This window comes from Cetorhinus maximus, chromosome 4 (assembly GCF_964194155.1).
Source record: "Cetorhinus maximus chromosome 4, sCetMax3.hap1.1, whole genome shotgun sequence".
Classification (NCBI taxonomy): domain Eukaryota; kingdom Metazoa; phylum Chordata; class Chondrichthyes; order Lamniformes; family Cetorhinidae; genus Cetorhinus; species Cetorhinus maximus.
In genome coordinates, this window is record NC_135882.1 from 109,309,019 (window position 1) to 109,329,715 (window position 20,697).

At 44.6% G+C, this 20,697-nt stretch overlaps 1 protein-coding gene across 2 annotated transcripts in view; it reads left to right on the forward strand.

Moving 5' to 3' along the window:
* Positions 1–20,697, forward strand: part of greb1l (GREB1 like retinoic acid receptor coactivator) — a 410,899-nt gene that overhangs the window by 300,767 nt on the left and 89,435 nt on the right. For both annotated transcript variants that reach the window (XM_078540619.1, XM_078540620.1), the window contains exons 14-16: positions 4,883–5,017; positions 15,833–16,030; positions 17,681–17,861. In XM_078540619.1, the coding sequence (XP_078396745.1) occupies positions 4,883–5,017; positions 15,833–16,030; positions 17,681–17,861 (514 nt within the window). The remainder of the gene's footprint in view (positions 1–4,882; positions 5,018–15,832; positions 16,031–17,680; positions 17,862–20,697) is intronic.

Consider the following 20,697-nt stretch of genomic DNA (forward strand, 5'->3'; position numbering starts at 1 on the left):
TTCTCTTTAGCAAAAGTTATGCTCATAGCTTCATTCCATCACTTTTTCTTATTTCACTGCCTTACTACCATAATCTAATGCTGGCACCTAGGTGTAACTCTCACTGGTTGGGGTTGGAAAATTAAGTACAGAGCCTTTCCATTGACTTTTCATCAGATGGTTCCCATTCCATGATTTCGCAGCATCAGTGACCCCAGGGGTGAAATTTTACGTTCCCGCCGAAGCCAATGAAGTTTAGAATGTCTCGCCGCATTTTACGGCCCTGTCCCCGCCAAAATGGGGCCGTAAAATTCGGCCCCAGGTGTTTAATGCATGTTCCCAAATATAAAGAGGGTGTATTGTAATCATATGCAAATATAGGAAGGGTCATGCAATGTGTTTTCCATCATAGTGATACTAGGTATGTTGCATGTCCCTATGTGCAACTTTGTCATAGCTGTGCCATGCTGGTGGATTTACATTGTAATTGCCCTGAGGGAGGGTGATGAATAAAACTCTTGCCCAGGAGCAACTTGCCCAGGTTATGCTAAGGTAGACCATTGGGCCCGAATTTCATGCTTAGCATGTGCGCCAAGTCAGCAGGCCCGGAAGTGGACATGAAATGGGCTTCCGCCCGCGATCAGCCCCCGAACGCAATTTCACACTGGCTGGCCAATTAACGGTCAGCCAGTGTGAGACACACGCTGAGAAAGCCTCAGCGCTGCCGAGGGGGGCGGGAAGAGGGCGAGCGCTGACAAAAGTGAGGATGCAAGTGGATGCTTCTAGCGAGCTTCCTGAAGGCAGACAGCTGCTGCAGAGGTACCTCAGGGAGCTACAGACCTTAATTGGCCCTTTAATTGTCGGTGGCATGGCTCCAACTCCCACGCGCCTGCTGACCTCAATATTGCTCGAATGCGTGATGACCTCAGGACGCACGCCCAATGTTATTTCACGCAATTTCATGTGCGTATGGGTCGGGCGCACATAAGATTCTCGCCTTGAAGTCTGCAACTGCGATTCATAGAATTATAGGTTACAGCACAGAAGGAGGCCAATCGGCCGGTCATGTGCACACTGGATCTCTGCAAGAGCAATTCACCAAGTGGTACTCCCTTGTCTTTTTTTCCCTTTGCCCTGCAAATTCTTTTCTTTTCAGATACTGATCCAAGTCCCTTTGGTATGCCATGATTGAACCTGTCTCTACCACACTTTCAGGGAGTGCATTCTAGATCCTAACCACTCGCTGCATAAAAAAAGTTTTCCTCATTTCGCCATTGCTACTTTTGCCAATTACCTTAAATCTGTGCCCTCTGGTTCTTGATCCTTCCACCAACGGGAACAGTTTCTCTCTATCTACTCTGTCCAGATCCCTCATGATTTTGAACACCTCTATAATATTTCCTCTCAATTTTCTCTTCTCCAAGAAGGACAGTTCTAACTTTTCCAATCTATCTACGTAACAAAGTTCCTCATCCCTGGAACCATTCTTGTGAATTTTTATGTCATCCTCTCCAATGCATTTACATCCTTCCTAAAGAGTGGTGCCCAGAACTGGGCAGTTTTCCAGTTGTGGATGAACCAGTTATCCATAAAGGTTTATTATAATCTCCTTTTTGCACTCTGTGCTCCTATTTATAAAACTCAGGATCCGGTAGACTTTATTAACAGCACTCTCAACCTGCCCTGTCACCTGCTCAATGATTTAAGCACACATACACCCAGGTCCCTCTGCTTTTGCACCCCCTTTAGAATTGTGCCCTTTATTTTATTTTGTCTCTCCACATTCTTCCTACCAAAATGAATCGCTTCACACTTTTCTGCATTAAATTTCATCTGCCACTTGCCTGCCCATCCCACCAACTTATGTACTTTTGAAGTTTAACACTCTTCCTCACAGCTCACAATACTTCTGATTTTCTCATTATCCCCAAATTTTGAATTTGTGCCCTATACAACAAGGTCTAGGTCATTAATATATATCGGGAAGAACAAGGGTTCTAACATCAATCCCTAGGGAACTCCACTTTTAACCTTCCTCGAGTCTGAAAAACAACCATTCACCACTACTCTGTTTCCTGTCACTCAGCCAATTTCATATCCATGTTGCTGCTGTCTCTTTTAGTCCATGACTCTAACTTTTCTCACAAGTCTGTTGTGCAGCATTTTTTCAAACCCATATGCACCAACCACATCAACAGCATTACCCTCATTTCTCTGTTACCTCATCCACAAACTCAAGCAAGTTGGTTCAACACGATTTGCTCTTAACAAATCCATGCTAGATTTCCTTAATAAACCCGCATTTGTACACATGACTATTGATTTGTCCCGGATCATCAGGCAGAATTCACCCATCCGGGACTAAGTCCTGTGGCGGGGACGGGGAGTGTTTCTCACCATGGAGGCTGCCAGGATTTGCACTGTATTGTGTGACCCGGCCTAATTAATTATGCAGTCGGGGGGGTTCCATGACGTTTCGCATGGCTGGGCGGGCTGGATGGCTCACGCCCTGCCATCATATCCAGGCGCTATTTGTAAAAGGCATCCGGACCTCTCTGACCCGCCGTTGAAGAAAGAAGGTGGACCTCCTGAAGAAGGAAGACAGACCTCCTCGAAGGCACTGAAACTGGAAGATCAACCTGATAGCTGCTTCCCCACCCACCGCTGTGTGTTCCAGGGTCCACGGTCGCTGGATGCCTCCACCCCGAACTCCGGAGGCAGCCCCAGGGCTTCCTCAGGTAAGTCCCGACATGTACACACCACGTTGGTCCAGACTTGTTCTGGACCTGTGTGATTTCCCACCGGTGTCGCAGCAGATTGGGCGTAGGTGTGCAATTCCGGTTGGGACTTCACCTGTATCCCATTAACAGGATGTAAATCGGTTTCAGGTATCCTGCCATGGCAGCCAGGAGCAGAAGATCCGGCTGTCATTTTACACTGATGTGAAACCGATTTTTGGACTTCCCGCCACGTTCTTCCCCCGCCTGCCATTAAACCCACCACGAGGGCATGGGGGAATTCCGCCCATGCTTACCCACCACCAAGGTTATATTGACTGGCGTGTCAATGCTGGGCTTATCTTTACATCCTTCTTTGCAACTCCCCAGTCCTATGGCAATACCCCTGTATTTAACGAAAATTGGATAATTATGGCCTCTGCAATTTCCACCCTCACTTTGCTCTGCATTCTTAAATGTATCTCATCCGGTCCTTGTGTCTTATCAAACTTAAGCCCAGTCATTCAACCTATCTAATTCCTCCTCCTCATCAATTTTAAACCAATCAAGTATCTGACCTCCCTCCTTTTTCACCATGACCTGCGCAGCATCTTCTTTCTTTGTAAAGACAGATGCAAAGTATTAGTTTAGCACCTCAGCCATGCCCCTGCCTCCATGCATAAATTCCCTTTTTGGTCCCTAATCAGCCCCACTCCTCCTTTTATCACTCTTTTACTATTTATATGCCTATGGAACATTTTTGGATTCTTTTTTATGTTAATTTCCATTCTCGTTTTATACTCTGCCTTTGCTTCTTATGTTTGCTTTTTCAATTCCCTGTAAAATTTCCATGTTCTCAATTGATTCTCTTGTATTATCCACTGACATCTGTCATTATCCACTGACATCCGTCATATGCACCGTTTCTCTGTTTCATCTTACTATCACCCAGCAGGCTCTGTATTTGTTTGCTCTACCTCTCCCCATTGTGGGAATCTACCTTGACTGTACCTTAACTATCTCTTCTTTAAATGCAGCCCATTGTTCAGTTAAAGTCTGCCTGACAATCTTTGCTTCCAATTTATCTAGGCAAGAGTCATTCGCACCCCATTGAAGTCAGCAGTCCTCCAATTAAATATTCTTACTCTGTATTGCCCCCATCTTCCTGACACAAGAACCCATCAAGATTGTTAAAATAAGCCTGATCCTGGGAACACCTCTGGGAGTTAGGGGTGCAGGCCAGAGGCATGAAGAAATTCTGTCCTACCAAAGTTGCACCATCACAAGGACTGAGTGGAAGATCAATCCCATAGCCATTGTGGAAATACCGATATTTATCGAACAGTTTACAAAAGGCTAGTCCCTCAAAAAGGCTAATCAGTTTTTCCAAGCTTTTTAAGTGCATTGTCCTGCGGATCATAATATTTTACATCACCCAGTTAATTGGCTGCAATAAATAAGGTTGATGAATGGAATGCAATAGATGCTGTCTATATTGATTTTATGAAAGTGTTTGACAAAGTACCACATAAAAGGTTGGTTATGAAATTGAACCTCATGCAATAGGAGGGTCACTGTTAGCTTGAATTAAAAAATTACGTTAAGGGCAGAAAACAGCGACTCATTTTTTGGTTGTTTTTGGGTGGTAGACAGTGGCGCTCCCCAAGGCTCAATGCTAGGACCACTGCTTTTTAAAATTTATACAAATAACTTGGATATTGGGAAACAGAGCAAAAAGTTTTAAATTTGCTGATGATACCATACTTGGACATGTGGCAAACAGTGAGGATGATACCAATCGGCTGCAGCAGAACATAGGCTAGCAGAATGGACAGACAAGTGGCAGATGGAATTTAATACAGAGAAGTGTGAAGTGACACATTTGGCAGAAGGAATAGGGAGAGATAATATAGTCTTAATGGTAGAGTTCTAAAGGACATGACCCAATAAATATAAAAATAGGCTATTTATCTGTTTTAGAAAGAAATGATACAAAGACTGTTTAACAAGGGAATCCATATTCATTCATCATTATTTAAAATGTTGACTTGATTTTTGCTGTTTTTAAGGTACATTTTGAAGCTTTGAACATGTTTACAGTTTATGTTTGCAGAGTTATTCCTTCTGAATTATTATGAAGCTTTTTATGCTTCTGGGTACCCTGACAAATGCTTTATCTTCTACAGGTGATAACCTAGATAAATTCCTGGATAAATTTCAGCAGAGTCGAAGTAATACTGTTGCTGTTCCATTCAACGGAAATGTTTCAGACTACGTTCCATCAGACGAAGCTGCAGCAATGACATCAATGCGGTGTTTTGGTAAGACGTCAGAATCTGTGAACGGTGTTAGCTCCCTGCTGCAAGGGTCACTATTACTAAATGTTTGACTATAGGTTCTAGAAGTGGCTTTAACACTTGTGTTCATGCGCTTGTTTGGTTCATGTCTTTTTTGCGTTATAACCCTGTGAGTTGGTACTTTTGTATCTATTTATAACTGATCTGTATGTCATTCAGAAGAATCGGATTTGGTGTCAACCAATGTCAAAGGGCATGTGGCCATGCAGCAACCTGGATGGTATTGTGTAAGATGCTCACAAGTTGAATTCTTTAAGATATTGTGCATGGGTAGCTCTGCAAAAAAAATTCAAGGTGCAATGTATTCAAATGAACAGGCTGCGCGAAGCAAATAAAAATTTAGAGAGGACAATGGTATTATTGAATTATCCTACCAAGTAATCTTTTGGTGTTGCAATTGTTGATATGCTCAGAAAACTAGCAGATTTTACATGAAGGCCAATTATCCTCATTCGTACATGAGAAATGCACATAACAACAAAAAATGTCACTTTTGACATTCTTGTTTTAATCTCACAGCTATGTCCCATCTCCACCACCTCCCCCATCCCACCCCTAGACACTTGTTTTCACTTCAATTAGGTAAGAACCCATTGCTTGGGCCTACCACTTGAGCAGCTGACCTCAGTATTTTTAAAAGTCTAACATCTGTGTCACTTAAATATGATGGAGTGACATGGGTGCCATGATTTTAATACAATGTGAAATAAATGACTTTTTTTTCATTCATGCTGCATACAACAATTCACAAACTTCTTTTCAAGATATAAAATAATGGACTTACAGTCCAACAATTTTTGTCAGTGGATTGTTTATAGGGCTTCCAGCAGAAATCAATGCTCAGAAATTGGCCATTGAAGAAACCTGGCCATATTTTCTCCTGCTAGTAATGGCCCTACCGCTGCCTTGACTGAGATCAAAGAATTCAGTGCAGGCCAGGGACAAATCTGGTCTTCTTGATCTGTACTCAACTACTCAACTACTCATTGGATGATGTCACTGTGCCATGACCTTTGTTTATACCATGGAATCCTTTCTTGATTTTCTGTTGGATTCAATGGATTGGGGATATGGGGAGAGGGGGTTGGGGTGGGGTTGTGGGGGGAGGGGTGGGGGAGTGCCGAAGTGGTGAATTTCTTCCAGGCTTGTTTATTGCATGCAAATTATGGGATGTGCATCAGAGATTAAAGGTCAGTACCTGTAAACTCAGGTTGATTTCAGGATGATAAAAGCAAAATACTGCGGATGCTGGAAAGCTGAAAAAAACCCCAGAAAATGCTGGAAAAACTCAGCAGGTCTGGCATCATCTGTGGAGAGAGAAACAGAGTTAATGTTTCGAGTCCGTGTGAGAAGAGTCATTCGGACTCGAAACATTGGGGGGGATTTTCCCCTCATCGGGCGGGCTCGGAGGGGGCAATCGGGAAGCCGACTGCCGCCCGCAATCGGGGCCGAAGCACGATTTCACGCTGGTGGGCCGATTAAGACCCGCCCAGCGTGAAACGCAAGCGGCAGCACTAACTGCTGCCTGTGTAGGAGGGGGAGAAGAGGAGGGCGAGCACAACCTTTGCGCATGTGCACGGGTGCGTGCTTGAAAATCTCCCTGAGGCACAGAGCTGCCTCAGGGAGATGAACATTTTTCAAAATGAAAAATAAAGATTTAAAAAATCTTATAAAACATGTCCCCTCATGTGACAGAGTCACATGAGCAGGGACATGTTACTAATTAAATTTAAAAATTTTGATTTTATTTTTATTTGCTGTTGGAAACCCCATCCCGCCCGTGGATGAGGTTTCCTAAAAAATGCAAAGGCGGCTTGTCCTTTAAACCTGCTCGCCAACCGTAAGGTTGGACGGGCAGCGAAAAATTTCTCTCAATTAACTTTTTAATGGCCTTTTAATTGTCGGCGGGTGCGCTGCCGATTCCAATGCACACCCACCGACCGAAGTACCGTGTGAGTGCGCGATGACATCGGGATGCTCACCTGACATCATCGCGCATCATTTTACACTCAGTCGGGTCCGGTGCACGCCCACACGCTGAGATAAACATTCTTCCCAGTAACTCAGTTTCTCTCTTCACAGATGCTGCCTGACCTGCTGGGTTTATCCAGCATTTTCTGTTTTGATTTCAGAATGATTTTCCAAACAGTCTTTGAAGCTTTGGTTCTGAAAGTTCTAACCAACATAGCTGTATTGGTAATGGCCCACTTTAAAAGAGAGCAAGAGACTTACTTCCAAATGAAGGTGCTAAGCAGTGATACGGTGCATTGTGATTGTTTCCTTAGTGTTCAATAATATTTTAGAAATCACAGGTAGCCTGAGAATGCTGGATAAGATAGATGACAGACTGAAATTGTTTGTAGGTTCTTTGCAATGTAGAATAACTAGAAGCCTGATTAGAGAATACAAAAAAAACATCACTTCACGTCTCTTTCTGACCCAGAACATAAGAAATAGAAGCAGAAGGCTATACGGCCCCTCAAGCCTACTCTGCCATTCAATAAGACCAGGGCTAATCTTCTATCTTAACTCCACTTTTCCTGCCCTATTCCAAAATCCCTTGATATCCAAAAATCTATTCACAGAATCATACAGTGCAGAAGAGGCCCTTTGGCCCATCGAGTCTGCGCTGACACGTGAGAAACACCTGACCTACCTATCTAATCCCGTTTACCAGCACTTGGCCCATAGCCTTGAATGTTATGACATGTCAAGTGCTCATCCAGGTACTTTTTAAAGGATGTGAGGCAACCCACCCCCACCACCCTCCCAGGCAGCGCATTCCGACCGTCACCACCCTCTGGGTAAAAAAGTTTTTTCTCACATCCCCCCTAAACCTCCTGCCCCTCACCTTGAACTTGTGTCCCCTCGTGACTGACCCTTCAACCAGCTGCTCCCTATCCACCCTGTCCATGCCCCTCATAATCTTGTACATCTCGATCAGGTCTCTCCTCAGTTCTCTCTGTTCCAACAAAAACAACCCAAGTCTATCTTCCTCTCTTCATAACTTAAATGTTTCATCCCAGGCAACATCCTGGTGAATCTCCTCTGCACTCCCTCCAGTGCAATAACATCCTTCCTATAATGTGGCAACCAGAACTGCACACAGTACTCCAGCTGTGGCCTCACCAAGGTTCTATACAATTCCAACATGACCCCCCCTACTTTTGTAATCTATGCCTCGATTGATAAAGGCAAGTGTCCCATATGCCTTTTTCACCACCCCACTAACATGCCCCTCGGCCTTCAGAGATCTATGGACACACACGCCAAGGTCCCTTTGTTCCTCAGAACTTCCTAGTGCCATGCCATTCAGTGAATACTTCCTTGTCAAATTACTCCTTCCAAAGTGTATCAGCTCACACTTTTCAGGGTTAAATTCCATCTTCCACTTATCTGTCCATTTGACCATCCCGTCTATATCTTCCTGTAGCCCAAGACACTCAACCTCACTGTTAACCACCCGGCCAACTTTGTGTCATCCGCAAACTTACTAATCCTACCCCCCATATAGTCATCTATGTCGTTTATATAAATGACGAATAACAGGGGACCTAACACAGATCCCTGTGGTATGCCACTGGACATGGGCTTCCAGTCACTAAAGCAGCCTTCTGTCATCACCCTCTGTCTCCTACGACTAAGCCAATTTTGAATCCACCTTATCAAATTACCCTGTATCCCATGATCTCAGTTTTGGATATACTCACTATCGGGGCCCCACAGCTCTCTCGGATCGAGGATTCCAATAACTCTCGGAAAGTTATTGGCCCGGATTTTCACCGAGTTGGGCCAACTTCAGAGTCCTTTAAAAAAGGCAGACAATATCCAATTCTAGGGCTCCTGTCCCAGTCCCATTTCCAGCAGTTTTGGCTGATGTGGGATAAGGATGCAGGTATCTCACCCACAAGCAGCACTCTGCCCTTGATGGCTCCATTGTGGCGGTGAGCAATTTAAATCCTCTGCAATTTTTGTGGAGTCAGGCCCCTTCCGTAAGAACACGATCATGGCACCTCAGAGGGATCATGAACCACGGGAGACCTAGTCCCAAGTCAGGAACTCAACACAATCACCTGCTCCTTCAATTCTTTCATTCACAGACTTTGACATACAAAAGTAAATGTTCTTTTAATTTCAATAGTAATGTGTTGTATTGTAAGGTAAATGTGTTTTTACTGATTGATTTTAAGACTCTGTCCTGCAAAGGTAAGTTGACCATTACATTGATCAGCATTGTGTAAGTGTTGAGATGCAGTAGAGTACTTTTCCCGATGGGAAAAGTGCTATTATGCATTTAAAACTGAAGAAAACACTGCTTGGGATCTCACTGTCATGCTCTGAAGTGTTTTAAATGTCCACAGCCCTTTAAATTTGTAAAAAAGCTGGCCTGCAGATTTCACTAAAGAGAAAAAAAGACACCTGCTCCTGAACTGCAGTGATTGATAGGCCACCTAGTGTAGCTTAGAAAAAACCATAGCCATCTTTTATTCAGTTTCAATAGACTTAATTGTTTGCATTTGTAATGGTTTGTTTGACAACTGAGATCGATATGAATGCTTGATTGCATTTCAAAAGCTACAGAACCACATATGTAGACTGACTGATAGTTTTAAGAGGTTGTTAGAATATTATCTGTCTTTGATGCGGTGACTGAATAAATGTTTGCTTTTACAACAGATTGACCATTTCAGAAGATTTAAGTTTTTTGATTGGCTTCTTTGAATGGGTGATTTTTTTTCAGTATGAAGTGTGTTGGAATGAGAGCTCTATTAGATTGTTAGAAGTTTAAATTTTTTGATGTCTATTTCAAAGACGGCTCCTGAGATTTGCCCATAGTGGATACTAGATGAATGACTCACCTCCAACTTAAGGTGCTAAGCAGTGATACTTCTAAGCATCCGATGGAGAATATAGGGGGCATGGAGGGCATGGGGGTATGAGGGGAGCATGGAGTGACATAGTTTGAGGGGCGTGGAAAGGGCATGGCAGGGCTTTGAGGGGACATGGGAGATGAGGGGGCATGGGGTGCACATGGGTTGAGTGGGCAGGAATGAGGAGAGGGTGAGGATTTGAGGACCTGACATTCATCATTGCAACTGGGACACACACCTCAGTGGGACCTAATTCTAGAGTAACCTTGGGGTCACAATCTGATGAGCACATCACACTGTCTGATGCACAACAGGTGGAGACAGGGACTTCCCAGGTTTCCGGCACTAGGAGAACTGCTGGAGGCCAGAAATCTTCTGAGTCTGAGTCAGATGAGGAGCTTTTGGACTCGGTCATGCTTCAGTTGCTGGAGCTGCAAAGGGAACCTCGGGAACATGAGGAAGGGGTGTCTGTTGCACATATCAGATTGCAAGGCACAATGGAGGAGTCCGTCTGCCTTCAGTCTGAGGTGATAGCGCCGGCATGCAAACACACCGAAGTCAACACTGGTAGGATGGTGCCCGCCATGGAGACCTTGGTCTAGGACATCGGTCCTGCACTGCTGCGTGGGCTGAACTCCATCGCTGATGCCATAGTTGGCCTCCAACAGTGTCAATGCAAGAGGGCAGCTTGACCTCACTCCAACTCCCCCTTCTCCTCAAGGGCCCTTGGGCAACCATAGGGAGGAGGATCAGCGGGTGCACACCCCAGGGCCATTCAGTCAGGTGACTTCAGGAGTATCTAGCCCATCAGAATCCCATCTTCAAGTGACCCCAACAGCTCCAGCTCCACAGGCTGAGGTGGATGCCACTGCCACACAGCAGGACCCTGAGAGCAGGCCGAGGCCCTCCAGAGGATGCCCATCAAGGACATCACAAACAGGGCGTAGCAGTCAGCAGGCTGCCTCCACCTCCACTGTGGATCTCGGTGGAGCACCAAGATGTAGCAACAGGGTTATGAAAGTTAAGAAGATGTAACTCTTTTGAAGTCAAACAATTAAACTAAATTAACTAGATCAGGGATAAAGTAAAAGCAGCCCCTTGAATGGAAACTGCAAAAACAAATACAAAATTAAAAGAAAACTTACCAACGTTAAATCAAAATGTGATCAAAAGGGTCTATAAAATACCCCAGTCCCCGCGGTGCCCACCAAGCACGGAAGGCCTCGCTGGTGCCGACAGACACCACATGCTCTCTCTCCAGGGAGTTAAGTTGTAACTCTTTTGAGTCAACCAAATAAACTAAATTAACAAAAATCAGGGCCAAAGTAAAAGGCAGCCCCTTAAAGGGAAACTGCAAAAACAAAGACAAAATTTAAAGAAAACTTACCAATTGTAAATCAAAATGTGATTCAAAGAGTCGATAAAACACCCCAGTCCCCGCGGCGCCCATCAAGCACAGAACATCTCAACGGTGCTGGTAGATGCCATGTGCTCCCTCTCCAGGGAGTTAAGAAGTTGTAGTTGCACAGCCTGGGCATGGGTGTTAATCACTTGTACACAATGTTCACTATTGTAAATAAACTCCCAAGAATGTCTCCTTGCCTATGGCTCCTTGTTCTGATGAGCAGTGTTCGTGTCACTCAGATGTGAAATCTTGGTTCCTGCACAAGATAAAGGCAGGTGTCTCAGTCCAGGGCTTCTTCCCTGTGCAGTGTGTAACCTTCAGGCCAAAGTGATGATCTGGCCTCACACTCATTGGACACATTACTGATGCCTGCACTTGACAGTGCTTGTCATTGCTGCCAGAATGTCATGGGCAGGCGTTACAGAGTTCCATCATTCTCTCTGTGTGCTCTCAGCACCTTTGAGGTGGAGCTGGCCCCCATCTCTTCAGTGCCTGTGACCGGTGACGCTGTGCTTCTGAAGAGGTCAGGTGCTGAAGGCTGCCAAAGAGTCAGGTACATTTAAAGTTTCACGGCTGTGTCTCCATGATATGACCCTGATCACAGAGCGCAAGCGAGCTGGCCTCAGCCAGAAAGGATTCAGACATTCACAGAGGCAATGTGAAGGCCTATGGGAGTGTTCTCACTGCATGTCGTCATCATCTTCCTGGAATCTAGCGACTATTAGGGCCTCTCCATGACATGGCCCTGAGCACTGAGGAAATATGCTCTGCCATCAGGCCACACAGGAGTCAAACGTTCACAGATGCAAGGTGAGGATATCAGGACTGTCCTCATTGCATCTTATCATCATCCTCCACAAATCTTGCAGCTATGAGGGTCTCATGAGCGTGCCTGCCTCGTCTGGTCAGTGCGATGGCCTAATATCCATCATCCTCTTCGAAATCCTCCCCTTCGGAAGAAACGTGCATCTCCTCCTCAGCCAGGTTCTCCCCCGTTGCAGCGCCAGGTTATGGGGCGCGCAGCAAGCTGCGATGATGCGTGACATCCACTGGGGACTGTATTGCAGTGCTCCACGGTACCTGTAGAGGCACTGGAACCTTAATTTCAAAATGCCTATAGTTTGCTCCACCAAAGTCCAGGTCATGGCTGAGTTTCGTTATACAGTCAATCTGCTGCAGTCTGAGGCCGCTGCGTGGATGTCATCAGCCATGCCCTCTGCGGGTAGCCCTTGTCCCCAAGGAGCCAACCCTTCACCCTGTCTGGACCCTGGAAGACGTCAGGGACCTGAGACCTGCTGAGGATGTAGGAGTCATGGACACTCCCTGGAAACCATGCACTGACCTATAGGATGTGTTTGAGGTGGTCACACACCAGCTAAATATTCAGCGAGTAGAAGCCCTTGTGGTTGACTGCTTGTTGCCACGGAGATCTAAGTGCAACATGTGCAGTCGATGGCACCCTGCACCTGTGGAAAACCAGAGATCTGCACAAATCCCAGTGCTCTTGCTTCTTGGCTTTCCTGATCCTGGGCAAAATGCACAAAGACTGTGCCTTCGCAAAGATGGCGGCTGTGACCTCCTGGATACACCTGTGCATGGACGTGTGCAAGATACTGCGCAGGTCACCTGTGGAGCCCTGAAAGGAGCCACTGGCATAAAAATTAACGCCACAGTCACTTTCACGGCCACTGACAGAGAATGCCCTCCATGTCCCCGTGGTGCCAAATCCTGCAGCAGGTGGCATATCTGACCGACCAGTTCCCTAGGCATGTGCAGTCTTCTACGACATTGGTCGTATGACATCAGTCATCTGCAGGAATTACATGTGCCGCCTGAATACTCTCAGCCTCTGAGCAATGGCTCGCTGTGGATCTTCAGCTGCATAGGCAACAGGCCCTGCCACCCCTTCATCTTGAGGGAGATGCTCCTTCCTTTGCTGAACCAGGCACCCCTGCTGCTCTCTTCTTCCTCTTCTCTGCTCTCTCTAAGCTATGAGGCAGACTGCTAAATCACCAGGCTCCACGATTCTGATGTTCTCCTCCTGCAGAATCAAAGAGAGATATGTGTGGGGTAGCACAGGTGTCCTAAGAACCTCTCTTGGTTAAGTTTGAAGGCCCCTTCACACATGCAGGATAGCGCTGGCCACCACTTGGATGGCCATATGTAGCGCGATCATTGGCTGTCCGAAACCCCACCCACCTCTGCCCTACTCCACTTGACTGATTGGCGGCAGCTTCGGCCACTGGACTGCATGCTGTGCTCTCAGCTCAGGCACAGGCATTCTCCTAACCCACACTGCAAGGCTGCACTGTTAGCTTGAACCATGGGGGGAGACTGGTCCAAACCTGAATAAAGACATTGCAAGGGGCTGTGAGCGCCTCCACCAGTGACTGCGCCATGGCCACATTTCACAAGGGGATTCTACAACTTGCCCAGTCGGCCAATTGTTCTGCTGCCCCCTAAAACTCACATTAATTTGCAGTCTGCGCCTGAGGCGTGAAAGGTTTTGGAGCATTTGGTGGCATTTTCATACTTTTGTGTTGCTTGAGTGGGCAGAAAAGCTTCAGAAGCCTGTCTCCAAGCGTGTCAATAGAGCTGCAGCTGAATGGTCTCAGCTGTGGAAGAATGCTCACTTCCTCCACCCCCTCCCCGGCTTGTGCTTGTGTACTTCCTTCTGTCTGTGCTGCCTTGCTTTCCCCCCCCACCCCCGCTCCCCCCAGTTTGACCCGCACTAGAGCCCTTTCCCCGGCACCACACTGAAAGCCAGCTGTGAAAAAGAGACTTGCCTGTGCCCTCTGCGAATGTGCGGCACCTCTCCCTTGATGTGCGACAACTCCCCCTTAATGTCCTAAGGGCAATGATCGCGAGAACTACGCAAGGTTCTATGTACTCACCTCCAAGTTCCCCTCAAAGTTCAGGTTGCCAGGTGCACACCTTTTAAATGCAGCCATGAAGCTGCGTTTTGAAGTCAAGCTGATGTGGGCAGTAAATCTGACAGGGGGCTCATTCCAGTGAGCAGGGCTTATAATGAGATGCTAGGGTATTGAAATTAGGTTCCCGATATGTGGGAAACGCGGCCCGCCACCGACGGGTGGAGTGGACAATTGCAAACTGATTTCATGGCGGCTTAAAACCAACTTTTGGCTTTCTCGCCATATTGTGTCTCCCCCCCCCCCCCCCCCAACCCACCACCACCAGCACCACCACTGCTTCCCCGCCATGATACCCGACGCCAGTGGGGCCAGAAAATTCCAGCCTGTCTCTTCTGATTGCCCCTTCAGCAAATGAACTGAGGAAGGAGCCCAGAATGATGTATGCACAGAGAGGTCATGTGGCTCCATGAGAAAAAGTTTTTAAGGGATATCATTCAGTTGAATGATAGTCTATTTTTATGTGGTGTTATGACACAGCAGTTGGTAAAGGCTGAGTTATTTAAAATCCCAGAGGGAAACGTTAAACAACTGTCATAACCCGTATTTTCAACTGGTATGTTTAAGATGCAACTCTGAATTCAGAAATGAAACCACCAAACCTCCAGAGGTTTTTTATATAAATTAAAGTGAACATTTTTAATTTTATAAGGTGTTAAACACATACACATCTACAAATTATGACCATAATAACTATTAAACAAACCCCCAAATTAATCACTCCCAGGTAATCTTCTCCAAGGTAACAGTAACCCATAGACTTAAACAGACACCAGGCAAAGCGCATTTTATCTTACAAATTCAAAATGAGATTCCTTTCAATTAGTTCCTTCGCAGCACAGTGGGCAAGGTTTACAGGATGTGCTTGGATATTACATGCCTCTGACCTGCACACACAAACTCCTCTCAGGTTATACCTAGCTTTCCCTTTGACTTTAAATTCTTATTGTATCACCAGACCCTTAAACTCCACCTCTTCTAACAATAAAACCCCTTTCATAGTACCAATTTTATTAGTAATATAAACATATTGTTTGGTGTCTTCTAGCTAGGTGCAAGATTTCACCCCCAGTCTTTGAATGGTTTATTCAACAAAATACAAATGTACTCTTTACTTTTTAACTTACTGTTCACCCAATTAACATCTCAAAACTACTGTACATCAAAGCGCCCAGCCTATCTGGCTTTAATCCCATTAACACACACACACTCTCACCCACAGACACAGACCCTACTACAAGTCCAATTTGAAATAATTTCCAGTAACATTATATACATCAACATCTTTTCATGACAGTGGAGAATTAAGAACCTTTAAAGAGTGAAGAGGATGACTAAAGCGTGAATAGTGTAATAGTTGTGTTAGCTGTGTAGTTGTTTTCCACTTTAAAGATGAAGATTCATAAATTTTTTGAGTATTATTGAAAAAATAACTTTGTACGGGATCCTGGAAAAAGTTGCAGCAGCATTTCACTACTAAACATGGAAACATAAGAGTGACCAGTTCAATAATGTAACTGCTACCTATTGGTGGAATTTTAAGAATGGGACGTGCTTTCTTTTTATTCTACAGATTCAGCCACTGAAGTGTTCCAGATTCATCCGCCTCAGCTTAGTATTGCTCGAAAGCTGTTATCTCAAGTTTGTGCCATAGCAGACTCTGGAATGCAAAACCTAGACTTGGGGCGTTTTGGCAAGGTTGACTTCATTATTTTAGTACCCTCTTCGGAGATCCTTTTCCAGCAGACTTTGCAACGTATTCGACATTCAGGTAGGCAGTTAAATCTGCTGCCAAGTTAGTTTTTACAGTGCACAACAGAACACATTCTGTTATGGATGTAACATTTTTCAAACAGGCTTTACTTATCCTATTACCCGATAGTTATAAGTTAATATACTCACTGAATTTGTCAGATTATTTATAGCTAAAAACTCACTTGTTTAACTTTAATCTGATAAGAGATTTAAAGAAACTAGGGGTGTAGCTAATTTAAATCAGGAAATTGGTGTGATTTTTAAATGGGGAACACTGCGTTATTCTTCACTTCATTTTTCACCATTTGCTTCACCTCCCAGATTCCCTTTATTATTAATCTTTTGAAGCTTTGTTCTGTAATATCAGGGTATGCATCCTACTCTTTCCCTGATCCCCTGTCCACCAAGGGGGTGGGGGTGGTGTGAGTGGGTTGGTAGGATGGATGACCTGGCCTCAGGCTGTCTCCAATGCTATTTCTTACTGGTTGTTACAAAGTATGCCAAACCAATACAATGGAAATTCCCCATCTGATTTTTCCTTTTAATTTTGGGACTGAGATTGGGAACCCAGCAGTGTGAAGGATCATATACACATAATATATGAAAAAATATATACATAAATATATATAAAAATTTTTTTAAGTATCACACCTACCCTCTGGCACCAAATACAGGATATAATAGGTGACGCAGTAATATTTTAACAGGAGTATTGCATTCATAATGTATGAACAAAATGTATGTGATTCTGTGAACTGAGAGAATGAGAAGAATAATCACAAGTTCTTTGATCCAGTGTAACTTACTATCTGTTTTTCCAAGGTATTTACTGCTTCAATTGCGGCATCTTCACAGCCCTGCAGAGATGACTTTGAAAACGGATGGGTGTGAAAGTTCAAAGACTTGCTTGTCAGGACTTTTCCCCCATGCTGTGGTTCCTTGAGTCGAGTTTCCCAGGGATGGGTTACCCTGGGAATTAGCAATGCTCTCCACAGAGGCGAGCAGCCAATTAGGCCCATTAACACCCCACTTAGGGGCCATTTTCAGAACCCACTGGCATTTCTCAGGACTGGCCCCCCACTGAGTCCAGACCTGGTAGGTACTTTGAGGTTGCTTCCTGGCAGCAGGTTGGGAGGCCAATGGAACCCCCTTTCAATGCTCCAATGCTACATGGATGAAAAAGCCACAGCCTTGGCCATAGTAAGCCTTGTTGAAGGCCTCCTCCTCCATTTTAATAGCTGTAACAGCTGGGGACCTTCTTTATTTTTTAAATCTCTGCAGGTGTCTGCGAGCACCTCCATTTTGAAGTGTCCTCACGCTCTCCTTTCTGTCTCAGCAGCGTCCACCTCTCCTGGTGGGGATGCCAGCTGCCTGGTGCTGAGGGTCCTCTGATTGGGCCGCCTGTGCCACTGCTCTGCCCAATGCCCTTAATTGATTGGTGAATTCAGAGGAATCCTCTTAATTGTCTGCTTTCCATAAGATCATGGCTGAGGGTACACTGGAGAAGTGAATGGGGTCCAGCCCCAGAAATGGTTCTGACTCACATGCATATTCTATATCGGAAAGATTCAACCCAGTAAATTTACTTTTGATACTTAACAAACGTAATTCCAGCAACAAGCCATATTTACAATGTGTTACATAATACATCTTTGTTTTTACACAGGAGTTCTTGTAGACTTGGGTCTTGAGGAAAACGTTGTAGCCTATCAAAGGGCTGAGAAATATATTATCCGGTTAGACCATGACATTGAGAACAAATTTGAAGCTTTCATGAAAAAAGTCAAGCAGAATCCATACACATTGTTTGTTCTTATTCATGACAACTCTCATATTGATCTTCCTAGGTAAGTTTATGTTTCATTTCTGCAACTTTATTTTCATTTTTTCCTTTACATAGTTCCCAAGAACATGTTTCATGTCTTTTGGACATCTTTGTGGTGTCTGTTAATATCAGCCTGAGGCCAGTGCTTGGCTTTGATGAAGTGTAAACCCTGCTGTTTGATTGATTTTATGTATTGCCTTTTCTCACTTAACCTTTTCCATGATGATATGTCCCCTATCATTTCATGCTGAGGTTAACAACTCACCTAAGATTCATAACCTTGCATCTCAATGAAGCCTGGCTGTGAACAAGGCTATGGTTTGATCCTCGTTCTCTTAGTGGCTTTGCATTCTGTTGAACCACTCATTAATTGTTTGTCCTGGTTTTAACAATTTGTTCCCTAGGGTGACCACATGAACTTCTACCATATCTACCATAAATTGGAATTACTCCACATAAAGAAATGGGAAATTAACTGTATTATTCCAGACAATTGTACTAAGATGAGTGCCTACTAAATGGCCCTTTCTGCTGATGAATATAGATTAAGAAGTCATAAAATAGTTATATCTATCAAATTGGTGTAAAGAAAAATTAAATCTGTCTTACAACTGCTTTTTTTGCCCAAATCACACAAATTACTTGATATTGGCTTGATATGACTGCTATTATTTCTGCACTGTCAAAATACCATATTTAACAGTTTGGATTTTTGAAAATCTTTTTATATTAAACATTTTTCAAGAAAATTAATGATAGAATACCTACCCTACTATTTCATGTTTGGTGATGGGTTACAAGGCAATGCAGAATCACAGAATCTTTACAGTGCAGAAGGAGGCCATTCAGCCCATCGGGTCTCCACTGGCTCTCTGAAAGAGCACTCTACCTCGTCCCACTCCCCTGCCTTATCCCCATAACCTTGCACATTCTTTCCTTTCAGGTAGCAATCCAATTCCCTTTTGAATACCTCGACTGAACCTGTTTCCACCACCCTTTCAGGAAGTTCATTCCGGACTCCAACCCACTCTCTGGATGAAAAAACTTTCCTCATCACTTTTACTCCTTTTGCTAATTATTTTGAATCTGTGCCCTCTAGTTCTTGAAGCTCTCTTGAGTGGGAACAGTTTCTCACTATTTACCCTGCCCATACCCCTCAGGATCTTGAATACCTCTATCAAGTCTCCTCTCAACCTTCTTTTCACCAAGGAAAACAGTCCCAACCTCTCCAACCTATCCTCATAGCTACAGTTCTTCATCCCTGGAATCATTCTTGTGAACCTCCTCTGTACTCTCTCAAATGCCTTCAAATCCTGCAAGTATGGTGCCCAGAACTGGATGCAGTACTTAGGTTGAGGCCTAAGTAATGTCTTATATAAGTTCAACAAGACCTCCTTACACTTGTACTCAATGTCCCTATTAATAAAGGAATAGAAATTAATGTGGTTAATGAGCAAGATTTATAGATCTTTTCCAAAGGTTTATAGGATTTTATAGCTGACATCTGAAGGAGCTAGGCCTGGATGTTAAAAAGGGTGAGTTACACAGGCAGGGGTGCAAAGCTTTGGACAGGAAATGCACATGCCAGGGTGGAGTTTCCTCCTTGACAGGTTCTCCACCCAGAAGTCAGCCTGATTGACAGGCTTGGCTTTGGGTCGGATGGGCAGGACTCCAGTGTATGCCACAAGAGTAGGTGGGTCTGATTCTGAACCCCAGAGTTCATTGGGAGGGGGTCTGATTGTAGATCCTGGGTGGGATCTGGTCCCTAATCCCTGCAGGTTAGGTGGGCAGCAGTTCAATTTATGACTCCAGGGATCTTGTAGAGTCCAATCTCTGATCAGGGTCTTTGTATGAATTGGGGAGCTTAGGGGGCCAGGTTGGTGGTGGGACAGAGGTAGGGGAACACTCCTACTCCTCCTGACCCACAGGCAGTGCTGTGAGGGCATTTACCTTCTCCCCAAAGCTGACCTCCCCTCCCTTCAGTAGCAAAGTTTCCAGAGGCCTTGGAAACCCACCTAGCCACAGTTAAAACTGAAAAGCAATCAGAGGCTTCCAGCCTCATTAGAATATTTAAATTGCCAGCCTGCCTCCGCTGAGCGGATTTTTACGATTTTGTCAATGGGCCCAGCCACAACACACCCGTTTTTGGGAGTTAAAATTCAACCCATAATGCTGCTGAGCCTATAGTGCTTGCTAGCTTTTCATTGAGGTTTATTTGATAATGCAATCAACACCCTGTAAGTCTTGATTTTTCTCATACTTCCATGCTTCCCCAAACTGCTTCCCTTCCCAGGGTGACTAATAACATTTGTTGAACATGTGTTTTTGGGAAAACCCACAATGAGTTTTTACTTCCAAATGTCCCTTATCAGCCAAATTAATAATGTGTGAATTTCACTCCCTAATTTGTTCCTGTTTTTCATTTTCTGGTCTTTTGCACATGCACCGCCTGCAATGGAGAAGATGGACAGGCCATCTAAACTCAACCAGCTATCAGGGATGGCACAAGTGACTGCGCTGTAGGAATGGCTTTGTTTTTGATTTTCTTTTTCCCTCTTCTCGATACCTCCCTATGGCATTCTGGCTAAGATCAGAACCTTGGCATGTACAGTAGTGAAGATTCCCCATTTAAAGCATATATTTGATATCATGTTGTATATGATAACAGGTTTCAGGATTTTGATCCCCTTTGGTAGCACAGTGAAGGAGAGAGCAGTTCAACTATGGGATTTCATTGATAAAAATAGTGGACAGTGCTCATGCCTCATTTTCTTTTGCTTGCTATCTTCTATAAGACTTCAATGCTGCTACTAAAGCATATGATGTTTGTTAAGAACTGTCTTTTCTACCTGTAGATA